This window comes from Porites lutea, chromosome 1, assembly GCF_958299795.1.
Source record: "Porites lutea chromosome 1, jaPorLute2.1, whole genome shotgun sequence".
Classification (NCBI taxonomy): Eukaryota; Metazoa; Cnidaria; class Anthozoa; order Scleractinia; family Poritidae; genus Porites; species Porites lutea.
The window spans coordinates 38,731,085-38,750,937 of NC_133201.1; the positions used below are offsets into that span (position 1 = coordinate 38,731,085).

The following is a 19,853-nucleotide window of genomic DNA, read 5'->3' on the forward strand; positions in this document are numbered from 1 at the left end:
AGACCATGCGTTTTCTACGTAAAAATAGGCGTTGTCTAAGGAAATGAAACTAACGAATCAGAAAAGCTTAAGGCGAGAGATATCATATCACTAAATCAATAAAGCTTGTTGTGATGTCATTTACAAATAAAATTGTTTTAAAAAAATTTTGCACATGAACCAAGTGACTCATCAGGCCGTCCGGTCCGACGAACAACAACGCGAGTCTCGACGACAGTCTCGACTGTAAAGGTGGAACCCAGACCTCCATATCCAAAGTTCGAGGTGTTAACCGCTCAGCTATAACGCTGCCCTCGGGCTTGAGAAGCAACAACAACAACAATAAGCTTTATTTGCATGACCATAACAAAGTATTACAGTCTTGCAAAAGCTACTTGAAATTAATCATTGATTCCTTGCAAATTAAATATTTCAAATAATTGAAACGTATTAATCGTTGTTTATTTCTAACCATCAGTAGGATTAATTATTCCGGAGGTAAGTTTGTCTCTCAATTCAAAGCAAGTTGATATAAATGAAATTAATTAGATGTTAATAAAATAGTCAGTAGAATTCATCAGATGTACCTGTGATAATAAGGACTCATGTGATTGTAGTCGTGGAAACGGTATTTTAGGTTCCAGTTTAGACAAGAACATGTCTCTTATCGAAGAAAAACTTGGACAATCTAATAAAAAGTGAGTTTCATCTTCAATTCTGTTACAATTGCAGAGAATGCATAACCTTTCGTCACGTGGTATATTGTCGTATCTACCTGTCTCAATCCTAAGTTTGTGACTGCTTATTCTCAGTTTCACTAATGTTTTCCTAGAAGGGTTCTTTCTTGTTAGATCTAGGTAGGCAGAAGGGCTATAATTCGTTTTGATCTTACAATAAAAGTTAAGTTTTTGTGAATGTTGAAGGGTATGATTCCAATAAGAGATATATTTCTTTTGCATAAGATCTACATATTGCTTAATTTTACATTTATTCAGTAAATATTAATTATTATTATATAGACACGAGTGTTTTACTGGAAAATATACCACTCGTAAAATTCATAAAAACTACATCTGGGACCCGAGTGGTTTATTTTCCATAATCTCACACGTGAGTTTATCGATGACGTAATTTCGGTCATTTCCCTCTATTATTTTATCAATGTGTTTTTGTCTATATAATAAAAAGAACATTACACGGCGGCTTGAAGATATGAATTTTATTTTCTCGTGGCAAAAACAAAATTTTACTCACTCGCTGCGCTTGTTCGTAAAATATTGTCTTGCCACTCGAAAATAAAATTCATATCTTCGCGCCACCGTGTAATATCCTCTATGTATTCAGAAGGTGTCTGGTAAAGAAAGTTGACTTCGTCGAGTGTAATGTTGTCGTCGTTCTTCTTTAAGCACAAGTCGGTTGAAAAAGATAGTTTCACATTCCTCTTTCCGTTACAAAACCGTGACCTTTTCAACAATATCGACATTCTCTAGCGACATCATATCCCTTAAATCTTCTCGACTATTTTTTGTATCTTGAACACAATACGACAAAAACAAAATACAGCCAGCTAGGACGAGAAACGATCCTGCGACGTAGAACGTCAGGTTATATGTACCAGATAAGTCGGCAAGAAATCCTACAAGAGAAAAACAAAGACTTCAAATTATTCTCCTTGAAACAGCTTGTCCAAAGGACTAAGCCCTGAACTGGAACGCATGAACGGGCAGGGGTAAAACTTCTGAAACTGTCTTGTCTCGTGATCAAACAGCCATTTTTTATCAGTCCAGTAGCGATCTAAGGTTGGCACTGCTGAAAAGTTGGGGATCACTGACAGAATAGAGAAAACGGCAAACGTCAGATTCAAGTTGAGAATTTCTCAACATAGAAAATGAGCAGATAAAAACAGCTCAAAAGAATTCTTATGGATAAAAAATTGCGTGAATCCACTCATTTATCTCTAGAAATAATGAACAGTAAACAACAAGTAATGGGGAAACTTGGTCACGTGGTACATATTCGCGTTTGCCGTTTGACGTAAACGTGATTCTTAACCTCTCTAATAACACTCCCGTTACTTTAAAAGGGATTTTTTTCAATATGGCGCTTCCGCGAGCAAAAACATTCGCGCGCCCGAAGGAATCGCCTGCACTGCAGGCCAATAGATGGGTGAAGATAACACATTCTCGGAGACCCAGGATCAGTTAATAGGTACTACATATTTATATCTCTGTGAGGAAAATTTACGACAAGAACGAGTGAGTTTCTTAGTCTACATTCTTCGCGAGCCAGTTCCAGACAGTTTTTAATTCCCAATTTCTGATTTGGGGAAATTCAAATACTTCTTTTGCTAGTTAATATTTTGTCCTATTAGTTGCCCTCTTCTTTCCCGCCGCCGGGGTCTCCGAGGATAATGATACAAAGAAGACAAAAAAGTAACGTTATCACTTCACATATATCATTTGCTAGCTTTGAAGGGGAAAGTCGGGTTTGTTCTCGAGCAAGAGAGAATAGATCATTCTCTCTTGTTCTCGAGTGCGTTCCAGCGAAATAATACTGGTTCTAGAATCGTGTACCTAAACTAAGGCTATTCAATGGAATAAGCTGGTTTGCATTTGGTTTTGATTCAGGCCTAAATATAGCTTACAAATCGGCCGTTTGTTTTTCTCACTCGGTTGTAGGCGACTGTAGCTCGCTGTCGCTTCTTTGGAACAACTTCGTATTTTCACATCTGTCTAATTGCTTGGTTTGTTTACTAATCCCTAATTCTTTGCAAAGGCCCTATCTTCTTATTCTAAACATAGGGTAAATCATGCGTTGTATTCCCCTTCACACAAACGTTAGTAAAATAAATATTAATGTGAAGCAGATTCGGACGTTTTCAAGTTTTGGGTTAAAGACATAAGTTGATTTTAACTAGCCATCAGTCTGTCTCATGTGGGAGCTCCGCCGTTGGGCCTAGCTGGATTTATGTTTCAGTCATGTACTTGTAGTTCCGCTTTTAAAATCGTAACCAATACTCAGGGTCTTAAAGTAACTGAGAAATGAAGGTACTCCCTTTGCACAGCAAGCGGTTAGACCTTCGCGTGGCTCGGATGACCACGTAAAATGGCGGTCCCAGACGTAAAAATAGTGTCCCCAATTAGTACTTTCGTGCTAAATACATTGACACTCAAATAAAGTGCTGTTTTTTTTTTTAACCCGTAAATACACTGTACCTCCAAAAGGTGGTCCGCTGGCCAGTGAAAGTCCGACACAAAATTGGAAGAACCCAAAACCTTGAGCCCTCTCTTCTGGTGAGACTGTAAACAGGGCCAAGATGCAGAGAGAAGAAGTGGCAGCACCATCCATCATCCCAAAGAAAATAAAACACACAAGCAGCTCGTAGTAGGAGTGAAACAGTGTCATAAGTATTGCGATGAGACCCGCAAGAAACAGAGATATCTGAAAGATCCATCTCGGCTGAATTCTTGTTGTATCACACACATAACCTGTCAGAACCCTAGATACTGCTGATGCCACCCCATTGAATAAGTACATCACAAACGGTTGGTTTGCGTCTAATCCACGTTCTTGACAATAACGAGCCTGAATAAGAAAGAAAGCAAGAAAATCGAACAAAGCAATGAAAAAAGTAACAAAATACAGTTAAAACTCGCGTGTAAGAACCTGCTGGCTGAGATTAGCCGTTTTAATATCCAAAAAAATAAGAAAATGTTTAGTCAAGCAAGACCAAGCAGGTTCTGTTCAATGTGGGTTACAGTTAATAAACAATGATGAAAATTTTAACCAAGGAGTTTGACTTTGAGATTGTAAAGTTATATTAGCAGATAATACTTTATTTACTAACTTTATTATTTATTCATTTATTGTATTTGTTTTTTTATTCTTCAATTTTTGATTTAGAGATAACACTTATTATTCATCAAAAATATTTCTCAGTTTCTGATTGGCTGAAATGACATACATAACTGATTCATCATAACCAGCTACTGTTGACCAAATTTGGAGGAATTTTGCCATATTGAACCGATGACGTCAAAAGTGCAGCAAAGTTGCAGATTATTGAACCGTTAACCAAGAAGACCTGGGGACGAGTTTGAGTTGTTTTCGAAGTGAGTAATGGCGTAATATTTTACTCGTTTCAAGGCAAACTATTGTCTTAAAACATAACAAGACTCGACGGACGACATCTGCTATTTAGAGTATATTTGAGACCTGAACTTCCTAAACTTCCCGATAAAGATGCACTATCGATATGAACTTAACATCGATCGACGGAGGTAAGCATGTTTTAGCTTGTTTTTAAACCTGGAATTTGGGTAAACTGCCCACCTAGCCCTATCCTTACCCACACGTTGACACTAATTTCCCACTTGGATGAGGGCTAAGTGGGCAGGATTCCCCTTCACCCCCGAAAAAGAAAATATGACCATGCGAGTACTTACCATATGAACATTGGGAACGGTCATGCCACAGAAACAAATGACGCCCGCGATCACGTATATAACAAACTCCTTATTTTTCAAGTAGGAAAAGCTTAACGTTGAACATAGTTGAGATGAACTAACTCGCCCAGCAGTCGCCAAAGCTACTAGGGATGACCTGCCTTCACAGTTTTTATCTGCTGACGTATTAATCTGGCACTTATCGTTTGCAATGTTTGTACCAAATGAACAGGGTAGTAAGCAAGTTACAAACGTTATTCCCGCCATGATTATTAAGGTCATTCTCCATGATGTGGTAGCGTTTAACAGGGTTTGAATGATGGGGCTCATAACAAATAATCCTGCGCCAGGCCCCATGATAACAAATCCCGTCGCTAAAGCGCGCCTTTTGAGGAAGTACTTGGGTATTATTGTAACGGAAACGAAATATAAACAGCAGCAGCCGAAACCAAATGCTAGACCAAACGTGAAGTACATCAGCGTCAAATTAGGGGCTTGGGACGTCACAAGGAGACTCAAGCATGATAAAATACCTCCACTTATTGCAACTTTGCGATGGCTGAATCGATCACAAAGAAGTCCAACAAGAGGCGCAAAGAGACTACCAGATGCATAAGCCAGAGAACCTACCCAAGCTACAGAGATAAAAACAGAAATTAAAGAAATAAAGATGAATGGATCAGTTATCGTGATTTGTTTTTTGCTGCGGGTTTAATGAGCTTTTTCAACTATACGCGGAATGTGACAGGTCCATGCAGTAGCGATTGAAGATCAAGCATGTATTCGTCCTGCAAACTTCAAAAACTAGTGGCGGAAATATCAAACAGATGTCGATCCTAAAAATACAAGCTGCACTTGACAGGGTGTGAATATTTATTTATTTAATTATTTATTTCCGAGTGTAATGTAACAATAAGGGAGATTCTCTTGTTATATCTTTTAGGGGGTTAATCACGTGGATTGAAGGTGCTTATGGTGCGAAAATTCAAATTGAACGTCATTATTTGTTGCCGTTCTGTTAATAGGTGTATTGGGTAAAAACTGAAGGTAACTATTTCCAATTCAGCTTTATCGCTATTAAAAATTGTCAGAGCTAAAAACTCAAATACTGTGGTCGGCCATCTTGAGTACAAAAAGTGTTATTTTTTTCTAGGTTTCTCAACTAGTGTGTTCATGTGGTGGGGAGGGGGGCGAGGGGGTACTAAAACGAAATCCTAGGTTACTAGAATACACAGTACACAGTACACAGTACATGCCCACAGTACGGGGAGTGCTCAAGTTTCTTGGCTTATAACGAATGAACAACGTACCCGTCTTGGCTCTTCCTTCCTTAAACTCGGCTAAAAGCACTGGAAAGAGAATACCATAGGAAAATGCACAACCCGTCGGTAGTAGAATGCAAATAAAACCACAGAGGCAGACAAAATAAGCGTATGGTCCGTCCTTTTGTCCCTTGGGGCTTAAGTTCTTCAACGCCCTCCATTTCGAGCGACACTGTTGATGTTGGGTGTCCTGTGTCACTGGATGATATTGTTCTTGTTGAAACTCCATCTTTACTCGTGAAAGACCCCTGAAGTGCGAGAAATCTATTTCTGTTAGTTGTTCGAGGCTTTTATTTCCATTATTGGTGAATTTTTAAAACCTTTTCATCCCGCAGAAAATCAGTTTCAACTAAAGAAGTTGTAGAAAAAATAAAAAAAAATTGTACCGACTTCAGGAGGTCATTAGAATTTTTTTGAGTTTTGAAACAGAATAAAAATGAACGTTACCACTGCCATGCGATCAAAGCGAAAATGAACGAATGAATGAATGAATGAGATCCTACTAACGAACACGGACGAAGAGGACACTTGAGTGGAAACTAACTCTGAGCGACTATGCTTGCAGCGAGAACAAGCACAGGATCTCACTAACTGCGGCTAAGAGCAGCAAATACTCCTGACTCCAGACTTCCCAAACCAGCGCAAAATCTTGTTATGATGTACTTTGAACTGAGTTATTTTTAAGGTCTCTCTCATCTTTTAAGTTTCGTTTTTGTTTCATTAAGTGGGCCAAATTAAGCGATTTTAGTTTTTCAAGCTTCTTGCCGATCGTAACCATGTCGGTCCAGACTGCAGTAATACCAAAATATTACCTACCCCAACACTTGCCGCTTTCGTATATTTGACTTGTTAAGGTGATGTTACACGGAACGATTCCTGACGATTCGCAACGACGATTTTTAGCGCAGAACTGCGTTGCAATATTGGAACGATGTTACAACCATTCGACACAATGTCGCAACAATCTCCTGTAACTTCACCTTTAGTAAGAGAAGAAGAGAAGATTTAGAAAGTTAGGAGTTGGTAAGTGAAGGAGTTTTAAGTCTTAAAAGAAGATAAAGAAGAATAAAAAAGCAAACTAGACCAAGATGTAAAAAGTAGACTCTCGGTACTTTCTCGTGAGGCGAACGAGTTGCTCGAACACACCCCGACAACCTTTAATTTTGCTCACACGAGAACTATTTAAACCGAATGAGAACATAACCAATGCAACTAATCATTAGAGGGCACTTGCTTTTGTAGTACATTGTACACTATTCACTTAAAGGTACAACTGCCTGGCACGTGATGATTTGTGGTCCGTTTACGCAGCATTTTACCTTGCACAAACTAAATGAGTGACACTAGAGAAACTCCACTTGAAAGGAATCTAAGGACGGAAAAATTTCGAGTTCAGACAACTAGGCTAATGGTAAACTTCTTTTAATTTGTAGTCATGCTACGCATTTGCATTTTCTGCATCTCATGCCGCAGCTTTGGTTCTTCTCGGCGCGGGCTTCTAGAGTCTTCTAAACTAGTATATCACATGAGATAGTGTGCTTAATGGGCACTGTATTATTTTGGATTTACAATAGTTTAAATAAGCTGCTCTAGAGATTGGTAATCATAGATCAATTTTCTTGAGTGCCTAGTGAATGAGAGACAAATTAAATCAGAAGCCATTTTGGACTTTTACATGTATTATGATATTGAATATCTGATTATCCTATTATCCCATGACAAACTACGGACCAAACATAATTCAGAGCGACCAGTGTCAAAGCCAAAAGACGATTTTTGCCGATAAACGAAAATTCATACTTGGCTCCGAGGCTTGGGAGAATAAAACAAAAGAAATGTATTATTAAGCCTCGAGCCAAGTATGAATTTTAATATATCAAAATTGGTTTTGCAAATTTAGACAATTTAAAGTTATTTGTCAAGGGAAAATGAATTATATTTCAATGGATAAAGACTCGTGGAGGGACCGGTCATCATTTATGTAGAGGGAGGGGGGGTGGGGGCGGGGGGAGGAGGTAGAAATTTGCTGGAAATATCAAAATTTATGTAAGGCCCTCCCGTAGACCATGTAAATAGCAAGTGCCCCCCCTTCTTTATTCAATATTAAGTGATGACCCCCCCCCAGCCTCATATCTCCTCTTATAGAGTGTTTTCACATGACGTTATGTCGGCCATATTGGTGTCCCAAAACAATGAAACGGCGGCCATGTTGGTGTCCCAAACCATTCCTGTGGGAGTTGAACTCTTTTCTTATGCAAACGATTTCTTTTGTTCTAATAAATTGGCATAGATGCTGGACACGTGAGTGAAAACGCTCTACATGCTCTACAAAGTAATTATTACAATGCATGTAACATACTAATCATAAGATGATTAGCTACTTTCCATAACAATGGAACTTACCTACTCTATCACAAAATCAGCATATAAATATAGGAAAAGTGATAGATTTTTACAAATCGTGCCTTCATGGTCAACGCAAATGTAATAACCATGCAAAATATAATTCTTTTCAAATGATTTTCCTGCAGTTTTAAAAGGACTACTTTCTTGTTGTTTTATTATGTTATTCTTGGGTTATTGAGAAAATTCAGTCAAACCAAATATTAAAGCAGATAGGTCTGGATTCTTTATTACTGCTAAAATTTGAAATAACAATGAAGTTTAGGATGCAAACAGAAGTTCTGTCAAATAAAAATGTCTAAAAATCAGGTGATGCTTTCATAAACAGAAAGCAATAGGATTAGCATAAAATTGTACAATTTAGCATTACTGTTTCGCATATATTGTTTGTGCTCTACTATTTAACTGCTTTACCCATCTTGGCCAATGGACCCCTCTTAAAATATACCTCGTGATCAAACTGCTGACCCCCTAAACTTCTTTATCCAAAAAGTTTAGCTCCTCCTTTAGCCAGTCTGAAATAGCCTTGACCCCCCTTCTTTTTTTCTGTCTTCCCCCCCCCCCCCCCACTCTCAACATAAATAATGACCGGTCCCTTAATATGTTAAAATAATAAAGGAACGTTTGAATCAACTGATCCCTAACAGATCGGTTTTTTAAATCGGCGTCCCTGCATGCGGAATGAACAGTGACTATTTTACGAGAACTTTTCTGTATTTGGTCAGATTGAAAATCTTTGAATGGATAAAATTACTTCGAAGACATTTACATCAGGTTCAGGGAAACTGACCTGGTAGAAATTTCATAACTGCCTCGCGTGTGAATTCACGGCTCAATACCTATGCAAAAATGCAAAGATGAATCTGAAATCTACAACCACCAATGGATTCAACTTTCTAAAAATAATTTCATTAATAGAATCTTGGGGGGTATGTGTAGAGCCCAAATATACGCATTCAAGCTACGGATTGATCCGGATTACAACAACAACCGTATAAGGCATCGCCATTCTAAACCGCCGCCCGGTTAGCTCAATGGTATAAGCGCCGGTCTGCTGAGTGGGAGTTCGTAGGTTCAAACCCCGGTCGAACCAACACTCAGGGTCTTTAAATAACTCAGGAGAAAGTGCTACCTAGTAATAACATCTGCAAAGGGTTTGACTTTCTAGTTTTCACGGATAAGGACGATAAACCGTAGGTCCCGTCTCACAAGCCCTTGCACATGTAATAAATCTGTGGGACGTTAAAGAACCCACACACTCTTCGTAAAGAGTAGGGCACGTGGGCATCATTACTAAGCAGTCTGGCAAAGTCCCTCAACCAGTGTTGTAAATTATCCCTGAAAAGCCATGGGGGGAGTGGATAATATGATATTTACACACGTTTACATTTACACACTCGACTCACAGGCTTTCCTGCTCGTCTATCCCTTTATAGTAATCGTCTTTCCATATCTCGGCATACACTACAGTACGCTTGACCTGGCTTGACTGTAACAGTATATTCGAGACGTTTGATAAGACAGGGTGTAATATTTCGCAAGTACTTCAGCATCAAGAGTGAAAAACCATAGTTATATCTAATAGGGGGTATTTCAAAAATGGTCTTTCTCCTGAGAGGAAAATCCTTCAATAGCCAGGTTTTATGAGCCCACGAGACTGAGCATCCGACGCAAACCCTTGTTTTCCGTAGGTACCTTAAGTAGGGTTATTAAAGTGTATCAAGAATGTATTTAAAATAATGTATGACAGTACATGGTAATACATGGCAATACATGGCTACATATGATAATACAAATCACTATATGGCCTTATGCTCTCATACTTTTATACAATTCTTGATACACTTTAATAACCCTACTTAAAGTACCTACCTTTTTTTCACTAAAATCGCTGGATGCCACAACCTGGTTGAGGTCATTGTTATCTTAAGTCTTCTTGCTGAAACAGGCAATCATATTGGTGACATTGGCAGCATTGGTCGCCATCGAAAACGAAGGGGTGGTATGAATCACAGACCAAAACGGGGAAAAAACCATACCCTTTAGTTTGGCACATACCTATATAATTTATATAAAAGAGTACACCGCCTCCCCCCCCACCCCCAGTCTGCTTGATAACCTCCCTCGCCTCTCGTAGATTATATGGGCATGAATTTTATTCTTCTGATGTCTTTGCTCCTTAAGAGTTTTCAAAGATTTAAGTTACAACAGGAGTCTATTAATAGGCTCCTGGCTACAGTTGTCCACCATTAATACGGTTACAGTTCTTCAACAATCCTTTTATTATAAACGAAGTCAGATTTGAATCTTATCTTGATTTAATAAAGAACGTTAAGACAAGAGTGGCAGTAACCAAAATTCGAATTTCTTGCCACTTGCTTCCTGTTGAATCTGGGCGCTACAAGAGATACCTAGAGTTGAGAGGCTTTGCCCCCTTTGTAATAGATCCGAAATTGTTGATAAATTCCGCTATTTGTTGAAATGTACCCACTCATCACTTTCTCACATAAGGGGTATCTTTTTGGAGAGCCTATACTCGATAAACAGTAATTTTACTAATATGTCTTGCAAGGCACAATTTTTATATATCATGTCTATGTGCGATGAAAAAATCATAAATCTCAGTGCCTCTTATATTGAAAATATTCTAAATTGTTATGCATCCAAACTCTAATTAAACTTTCTTACCATACGACAACAACAACGCCAAATGCTTTATTTGCATGACCTTAAAGGAATTACGGTATTGCGAAAGCTCTTAGTCTAAATTTAAGTAATAATTCAAATAATTAGTACGTGCAAAACATTACAAAACGTTACAGTTCTCATTCATTCATTCATTGATATTAATTTGGTTCTTAATTCAAACGAGGTAATTAATTCTTAATTCATTACGAGTAGCTTAGAAGCCGTACATAGCCAAGTAATTTTTCTTTTATGATAATATTCAACTAGCCTGTTCCTTTCTTTCTTACTTAACTTTTATTTTACTTTTTTCATTTGTCATTGTTTTGGTACTGAAATCTTCATGTCGAAGATAAAGTCAATAAAGTTGTTGATATAAAAACCCCGTCTAGTGGCGATAGACATCTCTGAAATTTCCTGCATTAGCATGGCTGAATCTTCCCGTTTGTTTTCAGATCTGAATTCCTTTCAGATTTGAAGAGCCATTTTTAGCGATCAAAGCCAGAGAAAGGTATAAAACTCATTTCGATATCCTGGTGATTCAAAATAAACTTACCTACCTTGCAATGGAGAGACACAAATATTCGTCCTTGGCACAATGCTGAATTGTACTTTAAATTTTTGCAACATCGATTCGTACTCTAGCAACCGAAAATAAAGGTCACTGTCGAGGCAGACACATGGAAGGTGATCCAAACTCATTCGAATGCATCACGTTTCGTCCGACTCACATGTACCTATATAACCTGTTCATAGGCCCTATATTTTCTCTTCAAAGATCAGGCTATCAAATACTTATAGGAGCAGATTACCCTGCATGTGCACTAAACCGCTACAGGCCTTGAAACTCCAGAACGAACAAAAACATATTAGCAAAATTCTGTGACGGAATTCTTGCGTTATGTAACAGGGACTTTTGAATTTGAATTAATTTTTTGGGACTTTGAACTATGAAATGAAACTCGTGCCTATATATTAGGTATCTGAACCGGCATTTTGACTGACAAGTGTCAAAGACAAAAAAGCCTTAAAATACCGCTATTGCTATTTACAGAGTATAGCCTGTGTTGTGGTAGCCTCCCACGCAGGCGTTTTTAGGGGATCTCGTTTTGCATCCCTCCCTTGTGGGGAGGGATGAAAAACGAGCTCCCCTAAAAAGGCCTGCGTGGGAGGCTAGTGTTGTGGTGAACGAATCTGGCAGATGGGTGGGGCTGGTGGTGTGGAATTTTCCAGACTCTACCCTAAATTCGTCTCCCTCCAGACAAACCTAATCAGTGTTGTTAAAAGGTAAGTACGGGCGGAAGGTGGGAATGAGTAAAGTTTTCAATATTTAGTATATTTTGCGTCTCGGCCACAAGCTATCCTTCATAAATCTAAAAGTGCTGCCAATTATTGACCAATTAGAAACATGACACGCTCTGTTTTGCTTCACAAGATTAATATAATATTTGATCTTATCTGAAGTCGCCTAAGATGTCAACAACATAAAAAAATTTACGTCACACCTTCCTTTTAAAACCGAAAATTTATCAAAATTAAAGCAGCTGACATCAGGAAATATCGGGGGAGGTGTATAAGGCGAACACGGGAGGGGGAAGGTCAGGAGGGGTAAATTTCGGTCCTTAGACCGAAAAAAAAAATTACCCAAGTTTGTAGAAGTAACAAAACTGAATAGTCAGACGATTTCGATTGAATTAGTCCGGTGTTGTTCCAACACATGAAAAAAAAAGGTCCGCACTGGGTACATTTGTCTAATGCGAATTTATATCATTAAAAAATGTGGTCATAAAGTCCGCGAGCATGTGTCAAGAAATAAAGTTAAGTGGGATTTTGGTGAAAAGAGCAAGCCACCTATTTAGATGTGTCAAGGGGACTCTAAGGGACATAAGAAAATGTTGTCGGCATAATAATGGAAAGAGTTAGTTTAGTCGGTGCTCTGTTGCTTTTGTTGCAGTACCTTTTTTCTGTTTTCAAAGTGTATTACAAACAGAGTTTGATTGAGCAAAGAGCTATTATGGCTCTTGATTGTTCCTATCTGTTTCTGTGAATAGCCACTCCAACTACGGTATCTTTTTGAAAACTTTCTTTAGAAGAATTGGTTCTGAGTAGCCGGAGCTTTGCCTTTGCCTTTGATCATGTCATTCTTTAACTCTAACTCTTGGGCGGCAAGATGAGAAATGTGTATTCTGAAATAATCCAGCTGGCTTGAAATGTGTTCCTAGATCCGAGAATTAACATGTTTTAACGCTTTTCCCCTTTGAACACAATTATAAGTTAACATTATTAGCATGATGATTATTTGCTTGTTCAATGATTAACAACTAGTAATAGTTGATACTACAGCTGCCCCCGCTCTGTACATTGTCGGTCAATAGTATTCTTGCTCGTTGTGTAGCTCTTTGAAATATACCGATTCATAATGAAGATTTTCACACATATTCCATACAATAGGTGAGATAAATACAGGAAACGCAAGGTTCCATGCACAGTTTCAGTTCGATTTACACAGCTTTGATCAAAACATTATCAGTTTCGAGAATTGTTTATTCTAAACCATGAGAAAAGATTTAATTAGAAGTTGAATTTTTGGCTATTTCTCTTTCACATTTTACATTCAGTTCATTTTATTTGCCGAAAGTAAGCCTTAGAAATTAAAAGGACGTTTGATCAATTCACGCTCGCGCATTGTAGTCTTATTTTAAACTTTATAGCGGAAGGACAACTATGAGCAGGGAATAAGTCAGCACAGAATTTGATAGTCGGCGAATTCTGTAATCGTCCATTGTTCTGCTAGTGATAAGCAAGCCGTTGTTCACTCGTCTTGCTTGTTTGGGGCTGAGCCTTATTCCGGTCAAAGAGAGAGAAAGAGTGTCTGGCAATATAAATCAAAGATTTGTGAACTCGTGTCTGGCAAACTCTCCAAGTGTTTATATCTACACAGTTAAACGCACCTTATAACCTCCCCTGCGCTTAACGAGGTCTTTTGGTCCATAACTTTCAAAACAACTGCTCCACAGAATGTCACTGCGTAACGCAAAAGAGTATCGAAGTATGACTGCACAATAAATGTCACAAAATCTACCTTAGTGGTCCCTTCGGGATTTTCTGTCTTTACGTCATCCTAACCATCTCGTACTTGCGGGCGTAAACAAAAGAAACGTCATTATTACCTACCGATTCCTCGCGGCCCCAGTTCGAGCAAATCGAGATTTTTTCTAGTATACTAACTGTATATTTGAACTGTAAGTACTGTCCTTAATATACGCGCGAGTTACTAGGGTGCCTCCTCGGGATTTCGCCTCTGGGGGGCAATTATTGGACAAGGTTGAGCAAAATATCGTGATTTGTATATCGTGATTTGATTTTTCACGATATTTTGCGATAACCGAGTTCAATAATTGTTTTATCATTCGATCACCGAGTTTGTTTTGTTTTTTTAATGAATATCCTCGGGAAGCGAAGCGATCTGCCATTTTCACGCAAGAGCGATCGTAAGAAGGAGAAAAGCACGGTTTCCTTTACGCATGTGCAGAATATTATTTGTAGCCAAACACAGTTGGACGGCATTGCGCATGAGCAGACCATCATTTGTAGGCCGTTATTTGCAGGTCACGTGGTGGGCTCTCGGCCAATGAAAAGAAAGAAAAATTGGCTTCGAATGATAATATGCGATATTTGTTCTCTTCCGGTAGGCAGAAAGTTGTTTGTATCAGGAGCCTAAATAGGCTCCCATCTGAATACCTTTTTCAACCGACAAGTGACTGTTTGCAGTAAGAATTCAGATACGTTGTGCATCTATATGGTGTAGAATAACAACAATAAGAAGAATCAAAGAAAAAAATGAAAATAGCCATTAAATCAAAATGGATTCTCCAAATACAATCATCTGTTGCTCTTGATAATTAGCTTAAAGGTTAAATTACAACTCCCAAATTGCTCTTGAGAATTATCTTTAAAACTAGCCAGTGCTAAAAGCCAAGCTCCCGTTAATATATTTTAAATTTACTGCAGACAATGGACTTTAAACTATTGAAAAGACCACAAAACTATACTGAACTTTACGGCAAAACCATATGTTAAAAAAACATAAACTTGAGCCCGCGATCAATTAAAAGCTAACAACTGGTTAGCGGAAAACTTCGAATAACACGTGACCACGATGAGTTGGCCCATGAGACCGCGGTAAGGTCAGCGGGTACCCTGTTTTGACACCTGTCAATTGACCACAATATGGAGTCTATCGTCAGGTTAAACACAGGTTACAGGCTCCCACACTAGCTAGAAAATTTGACAGTCCACATTGGTTTTCCTGTGTTGCGGACGGAGGGGTGGACGGGCGTACGGTCACGTGATTACCCAATTTTCTCGGATAGATAGATTATCAAATTTTCTTTTTCTTTTCGGTTTAGACGTCATTTGAAGTGGGAATAAAACAAAACTGTATGCAAGGCTGGTAATACGGCAAAGGGCTAATTTATTTGAGGCCAATATTTCGGATGACAAAATTAGCCTTCCTAAGGGCTAGAGCTACACTGAAAGAGAATACTCTGAACGGCTCCTAAAATTTGAATTCAAATTTACATGTTTGGTTAATGACAAACTAAAAACATTAGATAACATGATAGATGAGTAAATAATTATACAATAAAGTGATTGATAAGGTACAGTTCAACGTTCTTCCTGGTGGTTTAAACCATCTGGTGAAAGAGTTTTGCCCCTATTTAGGAGGTAAACTTCTCATGCTTTACGGCGCGATATGCTAAGTGTAGGTTGAAGTTCACTTGTAGACTGAATCCCCGTTTACCTGGAGAAAATTTGTTCGGGGTAGAAGGATCACCCATCTACCTGAGCTACCCTGGGCGATACAACTTTGTCTACATTTCCTTACAAAATGTGGCGAACCGTTTAGATGAAAAACAAAAAAATGGCTCAGCTAAATCGGTCACCCTTTTGTGATGGTTAGGTCACCGGCGTACTATAAGAGTCAACGTTTTTCCATATAAACACTGACTCGCCCAGCCGGGTCAGCTAGGTCAAGGCCAAACAGTCAGAGCATGTGCGAGCGCTGTTTGCTCGGGCAAAGGAGTCAAATCTTTTCCCATACAAAAGGTCGCTAAAGTTTACTCGGCTGGGAGTGTGACCCCTCTACTCGAGACGGGTTTTCTCCATATGAACGGGGCGTTAGGGTGTGTTCACACTATCCTGGAAAGCTCTTTCGCCTCTTGCTTCTCCACTCGCCCGCGTTTACATTAGTATGACCAGTAATGACAAATGCTGGGGGGTGGGGGGGTACTTCCATAAAAGGGGCTAATGGGGATGTGCCGCTGGATGGGGTCGCATTTTCACGACTGCATTGACTATAATGGGGTTGCATTTTCAATAGAGTTACTACAATGGGGTTGCATATTTTCGGATTTTGGGGGTATGAAAAGATTTCATATTTACGGTTAGCAAACGTACCAGGATGTTTGTACTGTAGGTGAAAAGTAAAGTGTTCTCCATTTAATTTAAAACTGAATGGGTCAATTCATTTTAGGATGACCTATTTAAAGGATTAATAAGATAAGATAGATACATAAATTGAGAGTGACTAAGTTGGGATCGCGAAAATGACATTTGCCTAAAATTGACTAAGATGGGGTCTAAAATTGGCCACAGAATAGACTATAATGGGATAGGGGCTCTGAGAGGCCAGCGGCACGTACCCAGCAAAAACTAACCTAAGTACCCCCCCGGGTAAAAACATGCCTTTCTTTAATTTAAGCGGGTAATATTAAAAGTTGATGTAAGGGACAATCCATTGAGAAAGTTATGGGGGGTTGGGGGGGGCGTGCGTTCCCCGCTGGCGGAGGCTTCTTTTCCCGCCGAATACCAGGGAAAAAGAGTCCTCTGCTAGCAGGGAAGGGAGTGTGAAGTACAAAAAATTGGATCAGTATAGTTTTCTGGGAAACTGCCCACCTACCCCTCCCCTAAGCCATCATTCTGCCCTAAGTGAGAAGTAAGTGTTAATGTTAGTTTAGGGGAGGGGTAGGTGAGTTTCCCAGAAACCAAAATTGATTTAAAATATTCATGGAAGGAAAATTAGCTAAAGAAATGAAGGAAATGTTAAACGAAAAATAATTCATGCCTCTCGAAAATTCCCCACCCCTGCCGTAAAAGGTCCTTCCTTTCTATCCTCCGCTTCCGTGGTATCGTGGTCGACAGAGAAGACCAAATACGAAATTATAAACTTTTATTGACTGAAATTACGTTCATTCAAATATCATCAGCTAGCAGACGTATTGTACATAATATTCACAAGAGAAACGAGGTTAGAAGAATCTATAAGCTTAGAGCATGTATGATAGGCGCAAAGAGAGGGGAGGGGGAGAAAAGCGCCCCAAACCTCCCTTTTTTCCCTCCACCCCTACCCTCCCCACCCCAGCCCTTTCGATGCCTTTCACGCACGCTAAGAAGCAAACTATTAATAACCAAAGCGAAGAGAGAAATTGGCCATTTCAAATCAAAACAAAATCTTTGCCTAGTAAAGCTAAGTGGTAGTATGATGTATGTGAGTATATACCCAGTGTACTATTTAAACCTTTTCACTGATCATTGAGTACAGCTAAACTGTCTCTGGATGGTTTTCACTCCCTAAACAATTATAGAAGCAAAATGTGTCACTCTTACTTTTTTGAATTTGTGAACCTAAAATCCTAATACCTGACTATTTGAATAAACCATCTTCGGTAGTACTCTCATAAAGCTCTTTTTGGTTAAAAGTATTTTACAAAATAAAATTTGATCTATTTTTTACATTTGATTCCAGGCTCTTTTAGGACTAACAATTGAAAGCCCGTAACTTCCGGGCCCGGTAAGTTAACATCAAATAAATTCCAGTTTTAATTTCTTGGAAGTCTTTCGCGGAGTTCTGAGCAAGTGAAAGAAGTTTTTTGCTAGGATTTTTGCAAACCCTGCACAAGTGTCACTTTGATATTTTGTTTAAAAATTCAAAATATAGCCTGATTGGAACTGTCTTCGATCAGAAACCTATTAACTCTGTCTCGGCGAGATGACTTCTTCTTTTGAACATATATACGAGTAAAATAGCAAATGACATAACTTCTCTTGGTATTATTTTCGCTATTAAGTTATCGGTGAGTACTGGATTTTTTTTTTTACTACAGGGAAACATAAGAGTAGCTAGACTTAAGAACAAAATCATTATGTAAATCATAACGTCTTGCAAAAACATAAACTAATTTTGAACTAACATTGTTGGTGAACTAGCCTTCTAGCTCAATCCCACTCACTGTCCTTCCTCTCTACATACGCAACGGAGTTATATCATAATTTTAGTAATAAATGTTTGTTTCAAACAGCAAAAAACGTCGCTGAAAAACCAACACCCAACAGACAATTCATAACGTGCAATAGATTGAGCTTTATAAGCCATGGTCATCAACCAGTCGTCTAAGAGCTGGCTCAAAACTGGTCAATGCTGGTAGGTCTATCCGCGATAAGATTATGGGAAAAAATAAAATTTTGGTCATAACGTACTGAGATGGTTCTCCTCTAGCGATTTTATTAGTCACCGTGGCTTTGGATGAACTGCTAGCATAAAGTTCAGGATAAATACTATATACGACGGTTGTCGGCAATAAGAAGCCAACATGCAATAGAGGTTAACCATTTGTTTACCCTGGGTACCAGAGGTATTTTCTCGCGTGCGTCGGGGAGCTTCGTTTCGTCGACCGCAGGCCGAAGACACGAGCGGGGAAGCCGCGCGGGTCACTTTTTAAGACTTGACCGAAACCGGAAACCGCGCATGAAAAGCCTCTGGCTCCCAGGATACCATTTGTTTTACGATGCCTGCTAACTTTGTTAGCGAGCGAGGTTTGCTGGGATAAAGCAATGTCACTTGGTCTTCCGGGGGCAAACAGCAGAAAAAGTCACCAATGTTGAGCTTTCGAGGTCGAGTTTGCTAATTCTAGACAATAAAAAATGAAGACCTAGTAATGACGAAGCAAACTAAGCTGGTCACGCAAATAAGAAATTCTGGCTATCAGAAACATAACGAAACTCAATCGACTAAAACTGTTTAGTACGGGAGAAGTAAACAGTGACTCGTAATCGATTGTTTTCACAAGCAGTTTTCACTGGCATATGTTATGTCAAATGTTTACTGAGAATCTTGGCCTTAGTGGAGGCGAGGCTCCTGGTAAACTTTTTTCATTACTTATCAAAAGGTCACCGCCAGCCTCGCTTCCACCAAAAGGCTAGGTCGCTCAGCATAAAATTGCAAAATGGTTCGTCCTTCAGAGATCACGTGATATTGTTTTGTTAATCCTTAAAGTAGATATCTTGAGTAAGGTCTGTTGCAATGATAAAAAAAGGAGTGTTGAACACGCACTAAGACTATAAATCTAGATCAATATCAGACGTGCCATCATCGTCGTCGTCCCCATATCCTGACATGCTGTCCACGGGACCCGTCCCGTAAAATGTCAGCTTCCATTCTAACAAAACCCCAGAACTAATCCTCCCGGACTCGGGATTCAACCCGGGAACAAACTCCTCCTGGAAGCCATTATTTACTTGCACCCGCTGAGAACCAGTCTCTTCGGTTGTAACCTGAACTCTCTGTCCCTGAAAGTCGGTATCCGTTCGTTTGCTCTCGGACAACTTCGTGGGGTCATCGGGTTCAGTAGTGTAAATGTAACGATCGTATCCGTAAACCTTGCTACTTTCATCGTCGCCCGTATCCTCGTCAATAAAAGTCTTTTTAGCTGCCGTTGCTATTTGGTAGTTATTGCCCTGCTTTGTTATGTCCGGCGTTTCATACGATGTTAAAAACGCACCAGGATTCTGACTCATTCCTATCCCATTTTGATATTGTTCAGGGAGAAAGGTGTCGAATGTTCCTGGATCATAGTCTCCCCATTCCTCTGCCTCTGTGTTACTAGGAACTGTGATTGAAGAGTATTTTTACAAGGGGTCAGCTAAACCCAGAGAACACTAAAAAAAATTTCAACAAGTG

The 19,853-nt window shown here is 39.2% G+C and overlaps 2 protein-coding genes across 2 annotated transcripts in view; both read right to left on the reverse strand.

Moving 5' to 3' along the window:
• Positions 1 to 299: 299 nt before the first annotated feature.
• On the reverse strand, positions 300 to 11,612 carry LOC140949933 (monocarboxylate transporter 13-like). The gene is made up of 5 exons (XM_073399088.1): positions 11,395 to 11,612; positions 5,735 to 5,994; positions 4,425 to 5,059; positions 3,195 to 3,564; positions 300 to 1,615 (listed from the first exon to the last, which is right to left on the reverse strand). Exons 2-5 carry the CDS (start codon positions 5,973 to 5,975, stop codon positions 1,428 to 1,430), a joined length of 1,434 nt encoding a protein of 477 aa, XP_073255189.1. The 5' UTR covers positions 5,976 to 5,994; positions 11,395 to 11,612; the 3' UTR covers positions 300 to 1,427.
• Positions 11,613 to 17,309: 5,697 nt separating this feature from the next.
• The window catches only part of LOC140949965 (PC3-like endoprotease variant B), a 15,858-nt gene continuing 13,314 nt past the window's right edge, over positions 17,310 to 19,853 (reverse strand). Inside the window, exon 13 of the mRNA XM_073399121.1 lies at positions 17,310 to 19,782. Within this exon, the coding sequence (XP_073255222.1) occupies positions 19,232 to 19,782 (551 nt within the window). The 3' untranslated portion in view covers positions 17,310 to 19,231. The remainder of the gene's footprint in view (positions 19,783 to 19,853) is intronic.

Coding starts and splice junctions, on each gene's coding strand:
- LOC140949933 (XM_073399088.1), bottom strand. CDS start 5,975: ATGGAGTTTCAACAAGAACAATATCATCCAGTGACACAGGACACCCAA. Junction 5,060..5,734: donor GGAAGGAAGAGCCAAGACGG/GTACGTTGTTCA, acceptor TTATCTCTGTAG/CTTGGGTAGGTTCTCTGGCT. Junction 1,616..3,194: donor CAGCGGACCACCTTTTGGAG/GTACAGTGTATT, acceptor TTTCTCTTGTAG/GATTTCTTGCCGACTTATCT.